Source organism: Mustelus asterias, chromosome 19 (genome assembly GCF_964213995.1).
Source record: "Mustelus asterias chromosome 19, sMusAst1.hap1.1, whole genome shotgun sequence".
NCBI classification, from domain to species: Eukaryota; Metazoa; Chordata; class Chondrichthyes; order Carcharhiniformes; family Triakidae; genus Mustelus; species Mustelus asterias.
The window spans coordinates 25,732,926-25,752,364 of record NC_135819.1 but is presented as its reverse complement, the minus strand read 5'-3'; the positions used below and the strand labels follow the sequence as shown (position 1 = coordinate 25,752,364).

Sequence of the window (19,439 nt, the reverse complement as noted above, 5' to 3'; positions counted from 1 at the left end):
TAATCAGGCAGAGTTGACATGGTTTTGTGCAAAGGAAATCATGTATAACTTATTTATTTGAGTTCATGTAGGAAGTAACATGTCTGTGGATGAAGGGGATGAACTGGCGGATGTACTATACTTAGATTTCCAGAAGGCATTTGCTAAAGTGCCACATCAAAGCTTATTGCGGAAAATAAAAACCAAATCGTGGTGAGGGGGTGGCGTGATTGAGGTATACAAATTTGTGATGGGTAGAGATAGAGTAGGAACCTGAGTTCAAAAACCAAGAGTCATAGTTTCAAGCTAAGTGGTAGAAGGATTAGAGGGGAATGAGGAAAATCTTTTTTATGCAGAGGCTGGTGGGTGTCGGGAATTTGCTGCCTGAGTTGGTGGTGGAGGCAGAGACCCTAAACTTGTTGAAAATGCACCTGGATCTGCATCTTAAGTGCTGTAAATTGCAGCGCTATGGACCATGTGCAGGAAGACAGGGATTAAAAAAGGGCACCTGGGTGTATTTGGGTCAGCATGTGCTGTTGTCATTTCTATGGTTTAGGGGTAACATTGGCATGGATAAAAGATTGGCTGGCTAACAGGAAGCAGAGAGGAGGTATAAATTAGTCGTCTTGAGGTTGGCAAGATGTAATAAATGGTGTGCTACGAGGATCACTGTTGGGACCTCAACTGTTTGCAATTTCATAGAATCATAGGATCCCTACGGTGCAGAGAGAGACCATTTGGTCCATCAGGCCTGCACCAACAACAATCCCACCCGGGCCCTATCCCTGTAACTCCACGTATTTACCCAGCTAATCTCCCTGACACTAAGGGGCAATTGAGCATGGCCGATCCACCTTACCAGCATATCTTTGGACAGTGGGAGGAAACTCCCACAGGAGGAAACAATAAGTGGCTTGGGTGAAGGGATGAATAGGGTGGTTACCAAATTTGCTGATGACACAATGGTCGGGAAACAAGTTGTGAACAGGGTGTGAAGTTGCAACAAGATATAGATAGGTTGTTAGTGGGCAAAGATCTAGCAAATGCAGTATAATGTGAGAAAATGTGAAATTGTCCATTTTGGCAGAAAGAATAAAAGAGAAGCATATTATCTAAATGGTGAGAGATTGCAAAACTCAGATGCAGAGGGATCTGGGTGAATCGCAAAGGGCTAGTATACAGATACAGCAAGTATTTAGGAAACATTATCGTTTATCGCGAGAGGAATTGAATACAAAAATAGGAGCCTATGTTTCGGTTATACAGAGCAATAGTGAGACCACATCTGGAGTACTGTGTACACTATTGGTCTATTTATTTAAGGAAGGATGTAAATGCCTTGGAAGCAGTTTAGAGAAGGTTTACCAGACCATGACCTGGAATGGGCAGGTTGTCTTAGTAAAGGTTGGAGAGACGAGGCTTGTATCTGCTGCTGTTTAGAAGAATAATTGGTTGAAACATATAAGATCCTGAGTGGTCCTGAAGGGTGAATGTGGAGAAGATATTTCCTCTTGTGGGAGTATATGGTACTAGGGGTCACTGGTTAATAACTGGTTAAAATTGAGATGAGTTGAAATTGTTTCTCTGAGGGCCGTGAGCCTTTGGAACTTCCTGAAATGATGGTGGAAGCAGCGACTTTGAATATGTTTAAGGCAGAGGTGGATAGGTTCTTGGTAAGTAAGAGGATGATAGATTATCGGGGTTTATGTGATGCAAACTTGAGGTTATATTGGCCATGATCTTATTAAATAGATCGAGGGGCTGAATGGCCTACTGCTCATTGTTTGTATGTTAATCCAGCAATTTCCTGATAATAGGTGTGAAACTATAACTGGCCTGTAGTTTCCTGCTTTCTGCTTCCTTCCTTTCTTGAACATAGGAATCACATTGTATATTTTCCAATCTGATGGGACTATTCCAGGATCTAGGGAATTTTGGCAAATTAAACCCAATGTTTCTATTATCTCAGCAGCTACTTATTTTTAAAACCCTAGGATGAGGTAATCAGGATCTGGGTTTTGTCTGATTTTGGTTCTAGTCATTTTCTTGATGCGCTGTCCCTGATTGCTGTAATTTCCTTGCTCCCACTCTCCGTGTATATGTGGGATGTTGTTTGTGTCCTTTTCAGTGGAGACGGATGCAAAATATATGTTCATTTCAACCCCATTTCCTTATTTTCCATTATTGGTTCCCTAGCTTCATTCTCTGGAGGACCAATGCTCACTTGACTCTTTGCTTTTTTAGGTACCTGTAGAAACCCTGTTCTTATATTCCTAGTTAGCTTTCTCTTGTGCTTTAATTTCTCTTTCCTTATTAATTTTTTTAGCCATTCCTTTCTGTTTATGTTCTGTCCAATCCTCTGACCTGCCACTCATCTTTGTGGAATTATACAATGAACAGCACAGGAACAGGCCCTTCGGCCTTCCAAGCCTGCGCCGATCGTGCTATCTGTCTAAACTAAAACCGTATTCACTTATGGAGTCCGTATCCTTCCATTCCCATCCTATTTGTGTATTTGTCCAGTTGCCCCTTAAATGCTGCTATTGTACCTGCTGCCACCACCTCCCCGGGCAGCGCGTTCCAGATATTCACCACCCTCTGTGTAAAAAAAAAAACTTGCCTCGCACATCTCCTCTAAAAGTTTCCCCACGCACCTTAAACTTATGTCCCCTAGTACTTGACTTTTCTACCCGAGGGAAAAGCATCTGACTATCCACTCTGTCCATGCCACTCATAATCTTGTGGATCTCTATCAGGTCACCCCTCAACCTCCATCGTTCCAGTGAAAACAAACCGAGTTTATCCAACCTCTCCTCATAGTTAATACCCTCCAGACCAGGCAACAACCTGGTAAACCTCTTCTGCACCCTTTCATTCTGGTAGTGTGGTGACCAGAATTGAACACTATTCTAAATGAGGCCTACCTAAGGTTCTGTACAGCTGCAGCATGACCTGCCAATTTTTATACTCGGTGCCCTGACCGATGAAGGAAAGCATGCGCATGCCGCCTTGACTATCTTATTCACCTGTGTTGCCACTTTCAGTGATCGGTGGACGTGTACGTCCAGACCTCTCTCCCTGTCAATACTCCTAAGTGTTCTACCATTTACTGTATAAATCATACATGCATTGGACCTTCCAAAATGCATTAGCTCACAACTGTCCAGATTAAACTCCATCTGCCATATCCCTGCCCAAATCTCCAACAGGTCTATATCTTGCTGTATCCTCTGACAATCCTCTTTGCTATCTGCAACTCCACCGATTTTTGTGTTGTCTGTGAACTTACTAATCAGACCAGCTACATTTTCCTCCAAATCAAAGGTCCCAGAACTGAACTCTGTGGAACACTGCTAGTCACAGCCTTCCATTCAGAAAAGCACAATTATGCACTTTTTCTTTATCTTTGGTTAGCCATGGATGGTGTGTCCTTTCTTTTGATTCTTTCTTTCTTGCTGGAATATGTCTTTCCTGAATATTCTGAAATATCTCTTTAAATGTCTGCCACTGCATCTCTGTTGATCAATCCCTTAACTCATTTTCCCAGATCATTTTGGTCAGCTCTATCATCTTGCCCTCAAAATTCCTTTTATTTAAGTTTAAAACACTGGTCTTAGACTCACTCTTTTCTTGACTTTTCTACCCGAGGGAAAAGCATCTGACAATCCACTCTGTCCATGCCACTCATAATCTTGTGGATCTCTATCAGGTCACCCCTCAACCTCCATCGTTCCAGTGAAAACAAACCGAGTTTATCCAACCTCTCCTCATAGTTAATACCCTCCAGACCAGGCAACAACCTGGTAAACCTCTTCTGCACCCTTTCATTCTGGTAGTGTGGTGACCAGAATTGAACACTATTCTAAATGAGGCCTACCTAAGGTTCTGTACAGCTGCAGCATGACCTGCCAATTTTTATACTCGGTGCCCTGACCGATGAAGGAAAGCATGCGCATGCCGCCTTGACTATCTTATTCACCTGTGTTGCCACTTTCAGTGATCGGTGGACGTGTACGTCCAGACCTCTCTCCCTGTCAATACTCCTAAGTGTTCTACCATTTACTGTATAAATCATACATGCATTGGACCTTCCAAAATGCATTAGCTCACAACTGTCCAGATTAAACTCCATCTGCCATATCCCTGCCCAAATCTCCAACAGGTCTATATCTTGCTGTATCCTCTGACAATCCTCTTTGCTATCTGCAACTCCACCGATTTTTGTGTTGTCTGTGAACTTACTAATCAGACCAGCTACATTTTCCTCCAAATCAAAGGTCCCAGAACTGAACTCTGTGGAACACTGCTAGTCACAGCCTTCCATTCAGAAAAGCACAATTATGCACTTTTTCTTTATCTTTGGTTAGCCATGGATGGTGTGTCCTTTCTTTTGATTCTTTCTTTCTTGCTGGAATATGTCTTTCCTGAATATTCTGAAATATCTCTTTAAATGTCTGCCACTGCATCTCTGTTGATCAATCCCTTAACTCATTTTCCCAGATCATTTTGGTCAGCTCTATCATCTTGCCCTCAAAATTCCTTTTATTTAAGTTTAAAACACTGGTCTTAGACTCACTCTTTTCTCCCTCAAACTAAATGTGAAATTCAATTATATTATGATCACTGCTACCTGGGCACCTTCACGATGGGTTCATTAATTAATCCTGTCTCATTGCACATTACCAGATTTAATATTGCCAGCTTTCTGGTTGATGCTAAAATGTGCTACTGTAAGAAACTGTTCTGAGAACACGCAACGAATTCATCTTCCAGATTACCTTTGCCAATCTAATTTGTGTATAGATTAAAATTACCCATTATTATTATTTCTCAGCAAGTCTGACAGCATCTGTGGAGAGAGAACAGAGCCAACGTTTCAAGTCTGGATGACTCTTTGTTAGAGCCATTTCAATCATCCTTTTAAATGTTAGCTCTGTTCCCTCTCCACAGATGCTGTCAGATGTGCTGAGATTTTCCAGCATTTTTTGTTTTTATTTCAGATTCCAGCATCTGCAGTAATTTGTTTATTTTTCCCCTATTATTTCTTTCTGTATATCCTATCCTACAGTGTGGCTACTGTTATGGGGCCAAAAAAACCATTCCCACAACTGATTTATTTTACAATTTCTCATCCCTGTCCAAAATGAATCTACATCTTAGTCTCCAAAACCCAAGTTCATCTCTCTATTCTACCAATGGCTTGCTGAATTAACTTTTCAGCACTCCACTTTTTCATAACTCCACTTTTTCATAACTTCCTGTCCTTCCTAATTGTCATGTATCCTTGAATACTCAGGTTCCAGTCTTCATCCTGCAGTCATGTCTCTGAAATACCTATCGGATCATACATATTCATTTTAATTGATGCTGTCAATTCATCTGTTCTGTTATGAATGCTACTTGCATTCAGAAACAGAGCCTTTAGTTCTGTCTTTTTACCTTTTTTGTAACCTCTCGGTGTACTTCCTGGTGCACTCTTCACTTTGTGTACACTCTCCCATCACACTCTGATTATCATTTCCCTTATTCTTACCTCTGGTTGTGGGGGAGGGGGGCATTATTTCAGATTAGAGCTAGGCTATTCAGGGTGATGTCAAAAAGCACTTCTTTAAATTACTTAGAAATCTAAAACTCTTGTCCTAAAAAGCTTTTACGGTTGAAGATCAATAGAATGTGTCGAAACTGAAACTGTTAGGTTTTTTGAGTAAATAATCTTAAGGGATATGGATAATAAGATAATAAGATCATAAGACGTAGGAGCAGAAGTAGACCATTCAGCCCATCGCGTCTGCTCTGCTATTCAACGAGATCATGACAAATCTGACAATCCTTAACGCCACTTTCCTGCCATATCCCCATAATCTTTGATTCCTTTACTGACTAAAAATCTGTCTCGTTTAGCCTTGAACATACTTAACGAACCAGCCTCCACACCTCTCCACGGTAGAAAAGTCCACAATTCACTACCCTCTGAGAGAAGAAATTCCTCATCTCTGTCTTAAATGGGTGACCCCTTAGTCTGAGATTATGCCTTCTGGTCCTAGATTCTCCCACAAGGGGAAACATCCTCTCAGCATCTACCCCGTTAAGCCCCCTGAGAATCCTATATATTCTCAATAAGGCTGCCTCTCATTTTTCTAAACTTCAATGAGTACAGGCCCAATTTACTCAACCTCTCCTCATAAGAAAATCCCTCCATACCAGGATCAACCTAGTGAACTTTCTCTGAACTGCTCCAATTCCAGTATAAAGGAACCAAAATTGTTCACACTATTCCAGGTATGGTCTAACTAGTACCTTGTATAGTTTAGCGGCAGGCCCCCGCCCCCCACCCCCTCCTCGGCGCGCCCCACACCCAGCCTTCTGTTCTGAAAGTGATCATTCAGCCCATCCAATCTTACAACATGGGGTGGCATGGTGGTTAGCACTGCTGTCTCTCAGCGCCAGGGACCTGGGTTCAATTCCGGCCTCTGGTCACTGTCTGTGTGGAATTTGCATGTTCTCCCCGCGTCTACGTGGGTTTCCTCCGGGTGTTCCGGTTTCTTCCCACAGTCCAAAGATTAGGTTGATTGGCCATGCTAAATTAGCCCTCGTTTCAGGGGGATTAGCAGGGTAAATCTGTGGGGTTACAGGAATAGGGCCTGGGTAGGATTATGGCTGGTGCAGACTCGATGGGGCGAATGGCCTCCTTTTGCACTGTAGGGATTCTATGATTCTATCTGTGAAGAATGGTTACTTGGAATTTGTTATAAGAGGATACTTGGGGTCAATGGGAAAATGCAGGCGAGGATAAGTACTCTATTTGAGTAGGTTTAATCTTTTCTGATTGAAGTATATTATTATTTTGTAGAGATGTGCAGTCATATTACTTGTTTGTAAGCTCATGGATGATGAAAATGGAATCCATCTTGTCCAAGGTGCAGAGTGTGGACAAGTTTACTGAGGATCTGTCCAACAGATGCAACATTTTTATACAGGTAAGAATTTAAAATCTGATTTATTTACTGCTCAAGATAAAGGCAGATCATGAATTTTGTTGGTTTGGAAACTAGCTGGGATCTTAAAATTTTTGTGCATTTTCTTAAGTATTCTGGGCCTCGGTTTTGTATGAAAATTGACAATTGGTGTCTTAAGTCATATAATGGCCCAGAATTTGCTGAAATAATAATGGTGTCTGAGTGATGCACACCATTTTTAATGTGCAAAATGTCTAGCATCTCATGACGGGGAAGAAAAACTCCCAGCAATTGCCAGAAGCCACTAGTTGCAGGGCGATTATATGCTGTTCCATCATTTATTTCTTTCATTTATGGGTGTCGCTGGCCACGCCAGCATTTTCCACCTATTCCTAATTGTCCTTGCGAATGTAATGGTGAGGTACTATCTTGAATTTATATAATCAATGTGCTGTAGGTATACTCTTGGAACTGTTAGGAAGCCAATTCCAGGATTTTCACCCAGTGACAATGAAGGATGATATGATTCCAAGTTAGGATGGTCTGTGGCTTAGATGGGGATCTTTCAGATGGTGGTTATTCCCATGCATCTGCTGCCTTTGTCCTTCTAGGTAATACATGTGATGATACTGTGCCTTTAAGAAATAGAGTCATAGAGGTTTACAGCATGGAAACAGGCCCTTTGGCCCAACTTGTCCATGCTGCCCTTATTTTTTAAAAAAACCCCAAGCTAATCCCAATTGCCCGCATTTGGCCCATATCCCTCTATACCCATCGTACTCATGTAACTATCTAAATGCTTTTTAAAAGATAAAATTATACCCACCTCTACTACTACCTCTGGCAGCTTGTTCCAGACACTCACCACTCTCTGTGAAAAAATTGCTCCTCTGGACACTTTTGTATCTCCCCTCTCACCTTAAACTATGCCCTCTCGTAAACCTATGCCCTCTCGTTTTAGACTCCCCTACATTTGGGAAAAGATATTGACTATCTACCTTGTCCATGCCCCTCATTATTTTATAGTCATAGAGCCATAGCCATAGAGGTTGACAGGATGGAAACAGGCCCTTCGGCCCAACTTGTTCATTGCGGCCTTTTTTTTAAACCACTAAGCTAGTTCCAATTGCCCACCTTTGTCCCATATCCCTCTAAACCCATCTTACCCACGTAATTGTCTAAACACTTTTTAAAAGACAAAATTGTACCCGTCTCAACTACTGCCTCTGGCAGCTTGTTCCAGACACTCACCACCCTCTGTGTGCAAAAATTGCCTCTCTGTGCACTTTGTATCTCTCCCCTCTCACCTTAAACCTATGGCCTCTAGTTTTAGACTCCCCTACCTTTGGGAAAAGATATTGACTATCTGGCTGATCTGTGCCCCCCATTATTTTATAGACCTCTATAAGATCACATGTATTTGTATAAATGTATTTGTGTCATGTTTCTTGTGAAGATTCAACTCTGTTTAACAATTCTGAGCATGCAGAAGAATAATTGCTCCTAATTATGGGAGTGTTTGTTTTAATCTTGAGTAAATACAGTTTTGTTATTATCGGTTTGTCCTTTAGGGTTGCAGAGTAGGGTTTCATTAGGTTGATTGACAAGAAGAAAATCATGTGAATGGGAGGAGCTAGGCTTCCTTTGAATTTGTACAGAGCAGTGTCTCTGCCGGCCTCTGCTATAGAAAATGCGTATCTCTCTCCCGAGGTCTGCAAAAGACACCAAAGGTGTTTTCTCCCCCTCTCTCTGGTGTTCTACTGTTTGAAGACAGGTCCTTATCTGTAGGCTGTTGCCTGAGAGTCAGAAAACACATGTCTCTCTGCATCTCTGAACAGAAGAATCAAAAGGCTGGAGTACTAGCAACCTACGTATGCCTGTGTGGTTTGTTAACTGAACCTGAAGAGGAGCTGAAGTCTTTGGGGGATATTGCTTAAATTGGAACTAATTTATAGCTAGCTGTTACGAATTATACCTGTCATGCTCAAGTATTTTGATTAGTTATGCTTATTCTGCTAGTTATAACTAAATAGTATTGTTAAATAAAGTTTGTTTTAATAAAAGCTTCCTAGTGGGTCAATAGAATCACACCTGGAGTAAAAGAGTAAAACACCTTATGCTCACACTAATGTCAAAATCAAAAAATATTGCGGTCTATGATAACCTTGGAGTTTCTAATCTGGTCCCTAATATAAGGTTATGGCTTTGGAAGGTGCTGTTGAAGGAACCTTGGTGCGTTGCTGCAGGGAGCCTTGCATGCAGTACCTGCTGATGCCATTTTATGTCAGTGGTGGAAGGAGTTCATGTTTAGCTTGATGGATCAAGCAGGCTGCTTTGTCTGGATGGTATTGAGCTGCTTAAATGTTGTTGAAATGCACTGATCCAGGCAAATGGATAGTATTCCATCATGCCCCTGTCTTGTACCTTGTAAGTAGTGGATAGATTTTTGGGACTGAGGAGGCGAGATCGATATATTTCGAATAATAAACAGGTTAAAGGGACATGCAGACCAGGTAGGAAGATGGATTTGAGACCAAGGAGAGATCAGCCATGATCTTTTTGAATGATGCAGCAGGCTCGAAGGGTTGAATCTGCCTATTTCTGCTTCTAATTTCTTTGTCCCTATGAGTTACTTATCTCAAAATTCCCAGTGTTTGATTTACTCTGGTAACCACAGTATTTTTATGCTGGTCCACTTCAGTTTCTGGTCAATGGTAACCCCCAAGTGGCGATAGTGGGAGATTCAGCAATGGTAATACCATTTGAATATCAAGGGGAGATAAGAATCTCTCAATGGAGATGGTCATTGCCTGGCCCTTATCAGCATTTCAGGAATGCTGCTCACCTTCAGCTGCCACAGTTTCATGCAGGAGAAGGGAATAGAGGGTTACAATTGTAGATTCAGTGGGAAGAGATAGGAGGGGGTTAAAGTGGATCATGAACACCAGGATATCCTGGTTGAACTGAATGACCTGTTTCCATGCCGTGCTTTCTCTGAATCTATCCTGTGAATCCATTCATGGAGTTGCTGCATTTGAGCATCATTGTCCTTTACGGCACAGTAACATAGTGGTTAGCACTGCTGCTTCACAGCTCCAGGGACCTAGGTTCGATTCCCGGCTCGGGTCACTGCCTGTGCGGAGTTTGCACATTCTTCCCGTGTCTGCGTGGGTTTCCTCCCACAGTCCAAAGATGTGCAGGTTAGGTTGATTGGCCAAGCTAAATTGACCCTTCGTGTCCCGGGATGCGTGGATTAGTGGGTAAATAGGGTAAGAGGGATTAGCAGATGAATATGTAGGGATACGGGGATAGGGCCTGGGTGGGATTGTTGTCGGTGCAGACTCGATGGGCCGAATAGCCTCTTTCTGCACTGTAGGATTTCTATGGATTTAAATGTAACATCGAGAGTAAAGAATTACCAGCAGATATCCTTTTAACAATGTGATAACTGCCAATCATCTTAACTGACACAGGAAGTGAATTTTAAAAGTGGGGGGTCCACATTCCTTCAGGGAGTAAATTGTTCGAGATATTAATGTCAAATTGTACATTTTTATTTTGTAGATGTCTTTTTCCTCTTTCCTTTAATCTAATCTATCTTTCCCTTTCTATTTCTGTTCCTGATTTGATATTGAATTCACCCACTTAGCTCTGTTTATTCTTCAATCTTAAATTTCAGAGGTTAAGGAAATGCCCCATTGGCCCTGGATTTTGCCACGATTTCAGATGTCTCCTTGCTGTTTGTAGTTTGTACTTCCAGCAACTTCGAGCAAAGCATTTGCAGCTGAAGATTGCAGGAAAATGTCTAACTAACTAGCTTGGTACGCCATGAGATGCTCCACTCCAACAGATTTTGGATCCATTATGCTTGTGAACTTGAATTGACATCGTTTGTAATCAACTATAAATGAATGCAGTGTGGTATGTTCTATGGAAGACCAACTCGAATTTAACCTTTTTTTTTGAATCTTTAGGGTATTCTTTATGCAAACAGCCTCGGTAATATTGTCCGAACCACAATGAATCTATACATGTCCATGCAGAAACCCATGACCAAAACATCTGTGAAAGCTCTATGTAGACTTGTGGAACTTTTAAAGGTAAGCAGTTAGAAATATAGGCCACTTAATATCCGGTTCATTTATTTATTAATATCATGAAAATTGAGCTTAGATTTTATTTCTTTTAACTTCATGTGAGTAAAAAGTGATTTTTAATTATCTGTATGAATAACTGCAGAATTGACCAGAGGTGACCATTTCTATTGCACTTTTCATGTATTCTCCGTCAGATTTTTTTGATACCATGGCAGACAGTTCATTAATTTCCCACTTGCTATTTTAACTTCTCCACATGAAATTTATTTATGTACTTGCATCTTCTAATGGCACTCTGGGATAGTGGGGTTGTAATGGATATTGGTAGATAGTCTATTGCCGGAAATGGAGACAGAAAGGTCAAAGAAGAGAAGGGAAGTGTCTGAGATGGACCAGGTGAAGGTGATGGAGGGGTGGAAACTGGAAGCGAAGTTGATGAATTTTTCCAGGTCCGGATGAGAGCATGATGTGGCACCAAAATAGTCATCGATGTACCGGTGAAGGAGCTGTGGGAAGGGGCCTGGGTAATCCTGGAACAAGGAATGTTCCACATACCCCATAAAAAGACAAGCGTAGCTAGGACCCATACAGGTATCCATTGCTACACCTTTGATTTGGAGAAAGTGGGATGAGTGAGAAAGGAGTTGTTGAGAGAGAGAGAGAGAGAGAACGGGTTCAGCCATACAGAGGAGAGTGGTGGTGGATGAGGATTGTTCAGGCCTCTTTTCAAGATGTATGTACACTTGAGCCTCCTCCCAACATTCCTCACTAAATCTACCATTGTAAGCATCAATACTCTTCTACATAAAGAACAAAGAACAGTACAGCACAGGAAACAGGCCCTTCGGCCCTCCAAGCCTGTGCCACTCCTTGGTCCAACTAGACCAATCGTTTGTATCCCTCCATTCCCAGGCTGCTCAACTGACTATCCAGGTAAGCCTTAAACGATGTCAGCGTGTCTGCCTCCACCACCCTACTTGGCAGCGCATTCCAGGCCCCCACCACCCTCTGTGTAAAAAACAAAATCCCTCTAATATCTGAGTTATACTCCGCCCCTCTCACCTTGAGCCCGTGACAACTTGTGATCATCACTTCTGATCTGGGAAAAAGCTTCCCACCGTTCACCCTATCTATCCCCTTCATAATCTTGTACACCTCTATTAGATCTCCCCTCATTCTCCGTCTTTCCAGGGAGAACGCCCCCAGTTTACCCAATCTCTCCTCATAGCTAAGACCCTCCATACCAGGCAACATCCTGGTAAACCTTCTCTGCACTCTCTCTAACGCCTCCACGTCCTTCTGGTAGTGCGGCAACCAGAACTGGACGTAGTACTCCAAATGTGGCCTAACCAGCGTCCTATACAGCTGCATCATCAGACTCCAGCTTTTATACTCTATACCCCGTCCTATAAAGGCAAGCATACCATATGCCTTCTTCACCACCTTCTCCACCTGTGTTGCCACCTTCAAGGATCTGTGGACTTGCACACCTAGGTCCCTCAGTGTTTCTATACTCTTGATGGCTCTGCCATTTATTGTATAACTCCTCCCTACATTATTTCTTCCAAAATTCATCACGTCGCATTTATCTGGATTAAATTCCATCTGCCACCTCTTCGCCCAATTTTTCAGCCTATCTATATCTTGCTGTATTGCCCGACAATGCTCATCGCTATCCGCAAGTCCAGCCATCTTCGTGTCATCTGCAAACTTGCTGATAACATCAGTTACACCTTCTTCCAAATCAATTATTTATATATATATCACCAAATAGCAGAGGTCCCAGTACAGAGCCCTGTGGAACACCACTGGTCACAGACCTCCAGCCGGAAAAAGACCCTTCGACCACTACCCTCTGTCTCCTATGGCCAAGATGTGGAGATGCCGGCGTTGGACTGGGGTAAACACAGTAAGAAGTTTAACAACACCAGGTTAAAGTCCAACAGGTTTATTTGGTAGCAAAAGCCACACAAGCTTTCGAGGCTCTGAGCCCCTTCTTCAGGTGAGTGGGAATTCTGTTCACAAACAGAACTTATAAGACACAGACTCAATTTACATGAATAATGGTTGGAATGCGAATACTTACAACTAATCCAGTCTTTAAGAAACAAAACAATGGGAGTGGAGAGAGCATCAAGACAGGCTAAAAGATGTGTATTGTCTCCAGACAAGACAGCCAGTGAAACTCTGCAGGTCCACGCAACTGTGGGAGTTACAAATAGTGTGACATAAATTCTGATTCTAGGATCGCATGATAAAGACTCAGGAGGAAAAAAGCAGAAATATTTATGTGAAATAGTGTGACATAAACCCAATATCCCGGTTGAGGCCGTCCTTGTGTGTGCGGAACCTGGCTATCAGTTTCTGCTCCGCGACTCTGCGCTGTCGTGTGTCGCGAAGGCCGCCTTGGAGAACGCTTACCCGAATATCAGAGGCCGAATGCCCGTGACCGCTGAAGTGCTCCCCAACAGGAAGAGAACAGTCTTGCCTGGTGATTGTCGAGCGGATAACCTCACGATGCTCCACTTCTCCAGCTTCCACCCTAAACACGTTAAAGAAGCCATCCCCTACGGACAAGCCCTCCGTATACACAGGATCTGCTCGGATGAGGAGGATCGCAACAGACACCTCCAGACGCTGAAAGATGCCCTCATAAGAACAGGATATGGCGCTAGACTCATTGATCAACAGTTCCAACGCGCCACAGCGAAAAACCGCACCGACCTCCTCAGAAGACAAACACGGGACACAGTGGACAGAGTACCCTTCGTTGTCCAGTACTTCCCCGGAGCGGAGAAGCTACGGCATCTCCTCCGGAGCCTTCAACATGTCATTGATGAAGACGAACATCTCGCCAAGGCCATCCCCACACCCCCACTTCTTGCCTTCAAACAACCGCACAACCTCAAACAGACCATTGTCCGCAGCAAACTACCCAGCCTTCAGGAGAACAGTGACCAAGACACCACACAACCCTGCCACAGCAACCTCTGCAAGACGTGCCGGATCATCGACACAGATGCCATCATCTCACGTGAGAACACCATCCACCAGGTACACGGTACATACTCTTGCAACTCGGCCAACGTTGTCTACCTGATACGCTGCAAGAAAGGATGTCCCGAGGCATGGTACATTGGGGAAACTATGCAGACGCTGCGACAACGGATGAATGAACACCGCTCGACAATCACCAGGCAAGACTGTTCTCTTCCTGTTGGGGAGCACTTCAGCGGTCACGGGCATTCGGCCTCTGATATTCGGGTAAGCGTTCTCCAAGGCGGCCTTCGCGACACACGACAGCGCAGAGTCGCGGAGCAGAAACTGATAGCCAGGTTCCGCACACACAAGGACGGCCTCAACCGGGATATTGGGTTTATGTCACACTATTTCACATAAATATTTCTGCTTTTTTCCTCCTGAGTCTTTATCATGCGATCCTAGAATCAGAATTTATGTCACACTATTTGTAACTCCCACAGTTGCGTGGACCTGCAGAGTTTCACTGGCTGTCTTGTCTGGAGACAATACACATCTTTTAGCCTGTCTTGATGCTCTCTCCACTCCCATTGTTTTGTTTCTTAAAGACTGGATTAGTTGTAAGTATTCGCATTCCAACCATTATTCATGTAAATTGAGTCTGTGTCTTATAAGTTCTGTTTGTGAACAGAATTCCCACTCACCTGAAGAAGGGGCTCAGAGCCTCGAAAGCTTGTGTGGCTTTTGCTACCAAATAAACCTGTTGGACTTTAACCTGGTGTTGTTAAACTTCTTCCTATGGCCAAGCCAGTTCTCCTTGTATCCCATGAGCCTTAACCTTTTTAACCAACCTGCCATGTGGGACTTTGTCAAATGCCTTACTGAAATCCATATAGACGACATCCACGGCCCTTCCTTCGTCAACCGTTTTTGTCACTTCCTCAAAAAACTCCTCCAAATTTGTAAGGCACGACCTCCCTCTTACAAAACCATGCTGTCTGTCACTAACGAGATTGTTCCGTTCTAAATGCACATACATCCTGTCTCTAAGAATCCTCTCCAACAACTTCCCTACCGCGGAGGTCAAGCTCACCGGCCTATAATTTCCCGGGTTATCCCTGCTACCCTTCTTAAACAACGGGACCACATTCGCTATCCTCCAATCCTCAGGGACCTCACCTGTGTCGAAAGAAGCGACAAAGATTTCCGTCAGAGGCCCAGCAATTTCATCTCTTGTCTCCCTGAGCAGTCTAGGATAGATGCCAGGTCCTGGGTTTTAATGTTCCCTAAAAAATGTCAGTTTTAATGTTCCCTAAAAAACCTATCACTTCCTCCCTTGTAATGGAGATTTTCTTTAACGGGTCAACACCTCCCTCCGAGACACTCCCGGTTAACACGTCCCTCTCCTTCGTGAATACCGATGTAAAGTATTCATTTAGGATCTCCCCTATTCCCTTGGGTTCTAAGCATAATTCCCCTCCTTTGTCCCTGAGGTCCGATTTTCTCCCTGACAACTCTTTTGTTCCTAATGTATGAATAGAATGCCTTAGGATTCTCCTTAATCCTGCCTGCCAAGAACATCTCGTGACCTCTTTTTGCCCTTCTAACTCCCCGTTACTCTCTCTGTATTCCTCCAGAGCTCCATCTGTTTTCAGTTGCCTGGACTTAACATATGCCTCCCTTTTCATTTTAATCAGATCATCAATTTCCCTGGTTATCCACGGCTCTCGAATCCTACCTTTCCTATCTTTCCTTTTTACAGGCACATGCCTGTCCTGCAGCCTTATCAATTGTTCCTTAAAAGACTCCCACATGCCAGACGTGGACTTGCCCTCGAACATCCTCTCCCAATCAACGTCCACCAATTCCTGCCTAATCCGGCTATAGTTAGCATTCCCCCAATTTAGCACCCTGCCCATAGGACAGCACTCATCCTTGTCCATTACTATCCTAAAGTTAACATAGTTGTGGTCACTATTTGCCACATGTTCCCCTACCGAAACTTGATCTGACCGGGCTCATTTCCCAGAACTAGGTCCAGTATAGCCCCCTCTCTAGTTGGGCTATCTATATACTGTTCCAAAGAACCTTCCAGTATGCATTTTACAAATTCCTCCCCGTCCGGAACCCCAGCTCTAAGCACCTTCCAGTCTATAGCAGGGAAATTAAAGTCCCCCACTACAACAACCCTAATTTTTCTGCACATATCCAGAATCTGCTGACATATCCTTTCCTCCACTTCCCGTGGGCTGTTGGGTGGTCTGTTGTACACCCCCAGCATAGTGACTGCACCCTTCCTGTTTCTGAGTTCCACCCACAGTGACTCAGTACATGACCCCTCTAAGTTGTCTACCCTCTGCACCGCGGTAATATGCTCACTAACTAATATCGCTACTCCCCCACCTTTTTTAGCCCCTCCTCTGTCTCGCCTAAAACACTTATACCCCGGAATATTCAGCTGCCAGTCCTGTCCTTTTAACCAAGTCTCCGTCACCGCAACCACATCCAAATTCCGCGTAAGCATTAAGGCCCTAAGTTCGCCTGTCTTACCTGTTACGCTCCTCGCATTGAAGCAGATGCACTCCAGACCTCCAGGCTCACTCAGGTCATCCTCCTCCAGAGTGCTCCTCCTCTTAGCTAGTCTTGCCCTGGCCTCCAGCTCAACCCCAGCCTCAGTACTTACTGACCTACTGCTTTGTTCCCCACCCCCCTGCCACGCTAGTTTAAATCCTGCCGAAACACACTAGCAAAGCTCCCAGCCAGGATAGTTGCTCCCTTCCAGTTAAAGTGTAACCCATCCTTTCTGTACAGTTGTCATCCTGACTTGAAGATTTCCCAGTTATCTATGAATTTAAAACCCTCCCTCTTGCACCAGTCCTTTAGCCATGCGTTCAACTGTAGAATCTCTCTGTTCCTAGCCTCACTTGGACTAGACACCGGGAGCAGTCCAGAGATTGCTACCCTGGAGGCCTTACTTTTTAGCCTAGCACCCATCTCCCTGAATTTCTCTCGTATGACCCGCCTGCTCTTCCTACCTACATCATTTTCACCAATGTGTATAATTACGTCCGTTTGACTACCTTCCTTTTTTAATATGATTCCAACCCTCTCGGAGACATCCAGTACCTCGGCACCAGGGAGGCAGACTACCATCCTCGATTCCCGTTTGCTCCCACAGAACCGCCTGTCCGTGCCTCTAACCATTGTGTCCCCCACCACTATCGCTCTCCTAAACCCCTTCTTTCCCTTCCGAACCCCTGAGCCTGTCTCTGTGCAGACGATCTGGTCCTCGTGGCTTACCCCTGGAGGGTCATCCCCCTCCTCAGAATCCAAAACAATATACCTATTTTGGAGGGGGACAACCACAGGGGATCCCTCCACAGACTGCTCACTCCCTTCCCTTATCCCATCTGTTGCCCATCCCTTTCTTTTATGGGAGACTGCCACTGGGGTACTTTCTGGCACATCACCCTTCTGACTATTACCTCTCCTAACTGTGACCCACATGTCTTCCTTCCGAGACCCTGGTGTCACTACCTGATTATAACTTCTATCTATTAATCTCTCATGTTCCCTCACTAAACTGAGGTCATCGAGCCGCAGCTCCAGCTCCCTTACACAATCCCTCAGGAGTTGCAGTTCCACGCATCTGGCACAGATATGGACTTCCGGGAGGCATTGGCTTGCCTACTTTCCCCTTAAATGCATCTATATTAATTGTTTAAAACATGCCCTATTGTAGTGAATTTTACGTTCGTACCACCACTGAGGTGGACTGTGGCAGGAAACCCATGCAGCCACAGGAAAATGTGCAAACTCCACACAATCACCCAAGACTGGAATTGAATATGGGTCTGTGGCGCTGTGAGGCAGCAGTGGTAACCACTGCACCACCATGTCAATACAGAAACTATCAATCATAGTTTTATGGTCACCATTACTGAGACTAGCTTTATGTCCCTGATTTATTAACTGAATTTGAACCCTTGTCCCCATAGCATTAACTTGGGCTAATGTCCAGTGACATCACTATGCAACCATCTCCCTATATCTAACTGCTGTCCTCATCTTTGGACATGGCGTCAACTTCCATTTAAAAAAAAAATAATAATTTAGTGATGTGGGCATTGCTGGCTGTCCAGCATTTATTTCTCATCTTTAATTGCCTTTAGGAAGATGGTGGTGAGCTGCCTTCTTGAACCCTGTGATGTAGGTACACCCGCTGTGCTTTAATTCTTTTGACCTCCGAATCAATGCTTGTCTGACACCCTGTTGTGAATGAGTTGCAATTTTCTCCAGTTAAACATTGGGAAAACCAGAGAATTTTTTTTTCCAGCTCATGCCAGGACTCTTGACACTGCCATCAATGTCAACTCCAGCTCTGTCTTGGGTTGAATCAGACTGTTCACAGCATCAATGTGCTCTGAACTTTGAACTAATTTCCCCTCAATCACATAAAACACCTTCCACAGCCAGAACATCACTTGTCTCACCCCCGACCTCAGCCTATCTGCTGCTGAAATTCTTATTGATTTCTTTGTCAGTTCCAGACACCACTAATTCAATGTTCTTGCCACCTTACGTTATCCACCTATTGTAAACGTCAACTGAACAAAGGTCCTGCTGCCCATAGTCAAGTGACAAACCCATCCCCATGCTTGCTGACCTACACTGGTTTCTAATCCCACTTATCATTTATTTGCCTTGTAATCGTACCTGGTGATCCTTCTAAACCTCTGTGCCTCCCTTTCCATGTTTAAAAATCCCATGCAACCTACTCTTGACCAAGATTTTGCTCATCCATCACAATATCTATTCTTTTGGTTTCGCATCTTTTCCTGATTGTGCCTCTGAAGTGCTTGGGATATTTTCCTATGCTAAAGATGCTCTGTAAATGCAAGTTGTGTAAAGTATTCATCAGGAGAGATATTTTGGTGGTTCTAGTATCTATTGGAAGTTTGGGCAATCCAGTTTAAGATGCCCAAGATCCAATTGGTCGGTATTGATAGTACTCAGTCGGAACATAACTTTGCTGGGAGCTGATTGAAATGTTTTCTGATAATTTTTTTAAGGTAGGTTATCAAGTCCTCACTAATTAAAGCATGTAAGATGTGTTATATTTTGAACGGATTTATAACTTACAATAAATTATTTGGCATTCTTGTTTTTTAGGCAATTGAGCACACTGTCCATAGGAGAACAATGGTTATCGCAGATTCTGTGTATCATATTGCTCACAGCCTTCAGCATCAAGCCCTTAATTCAATAGCCATTGCTAAGGTTTGTACATTCAATTTCTATATACATTGTGTTTTTGTGGGGCGGTTAATGTTAGTCTGAGAGCTATGCATTCACTATATGTGAAGATCGGTGCCTTTTCCTGTATCAGTTTTCTATTCTTCTGCAGCTCAGGTGATTCAGCAACAGC

The 19,439-nt window shown here is 43.6% G+C and overlaps 1 protein-coding gene across 1 annotated transcript in view; it reads left to right on the top strand.

Annotated features, from left to right (window-relative positions):
* Positions 1-19,439, top strand: part of washc4 (WASH complex subunit 4) — a 159,910-nt gene that overhangs the window by 84,417 nt on the left and 56,054 nt on the right. Inside the window, exons 14-16 of the mRNA XM_078235144.1 lie at positions 6,830-6,956; positions 10,910-11,035; positions 19,184-19,291. Coding sequence (XP_078091270.1) covers positions 6,830-6,956; positions 10,910-11,035; positions 19,184-19,291 — 361 coding nt within the window. The remainder of the gene's footprint in view (positions 1-6,829; positions 6,957-10,909; positions 11,036-19,183; positions 19,292-19,439) is intronic.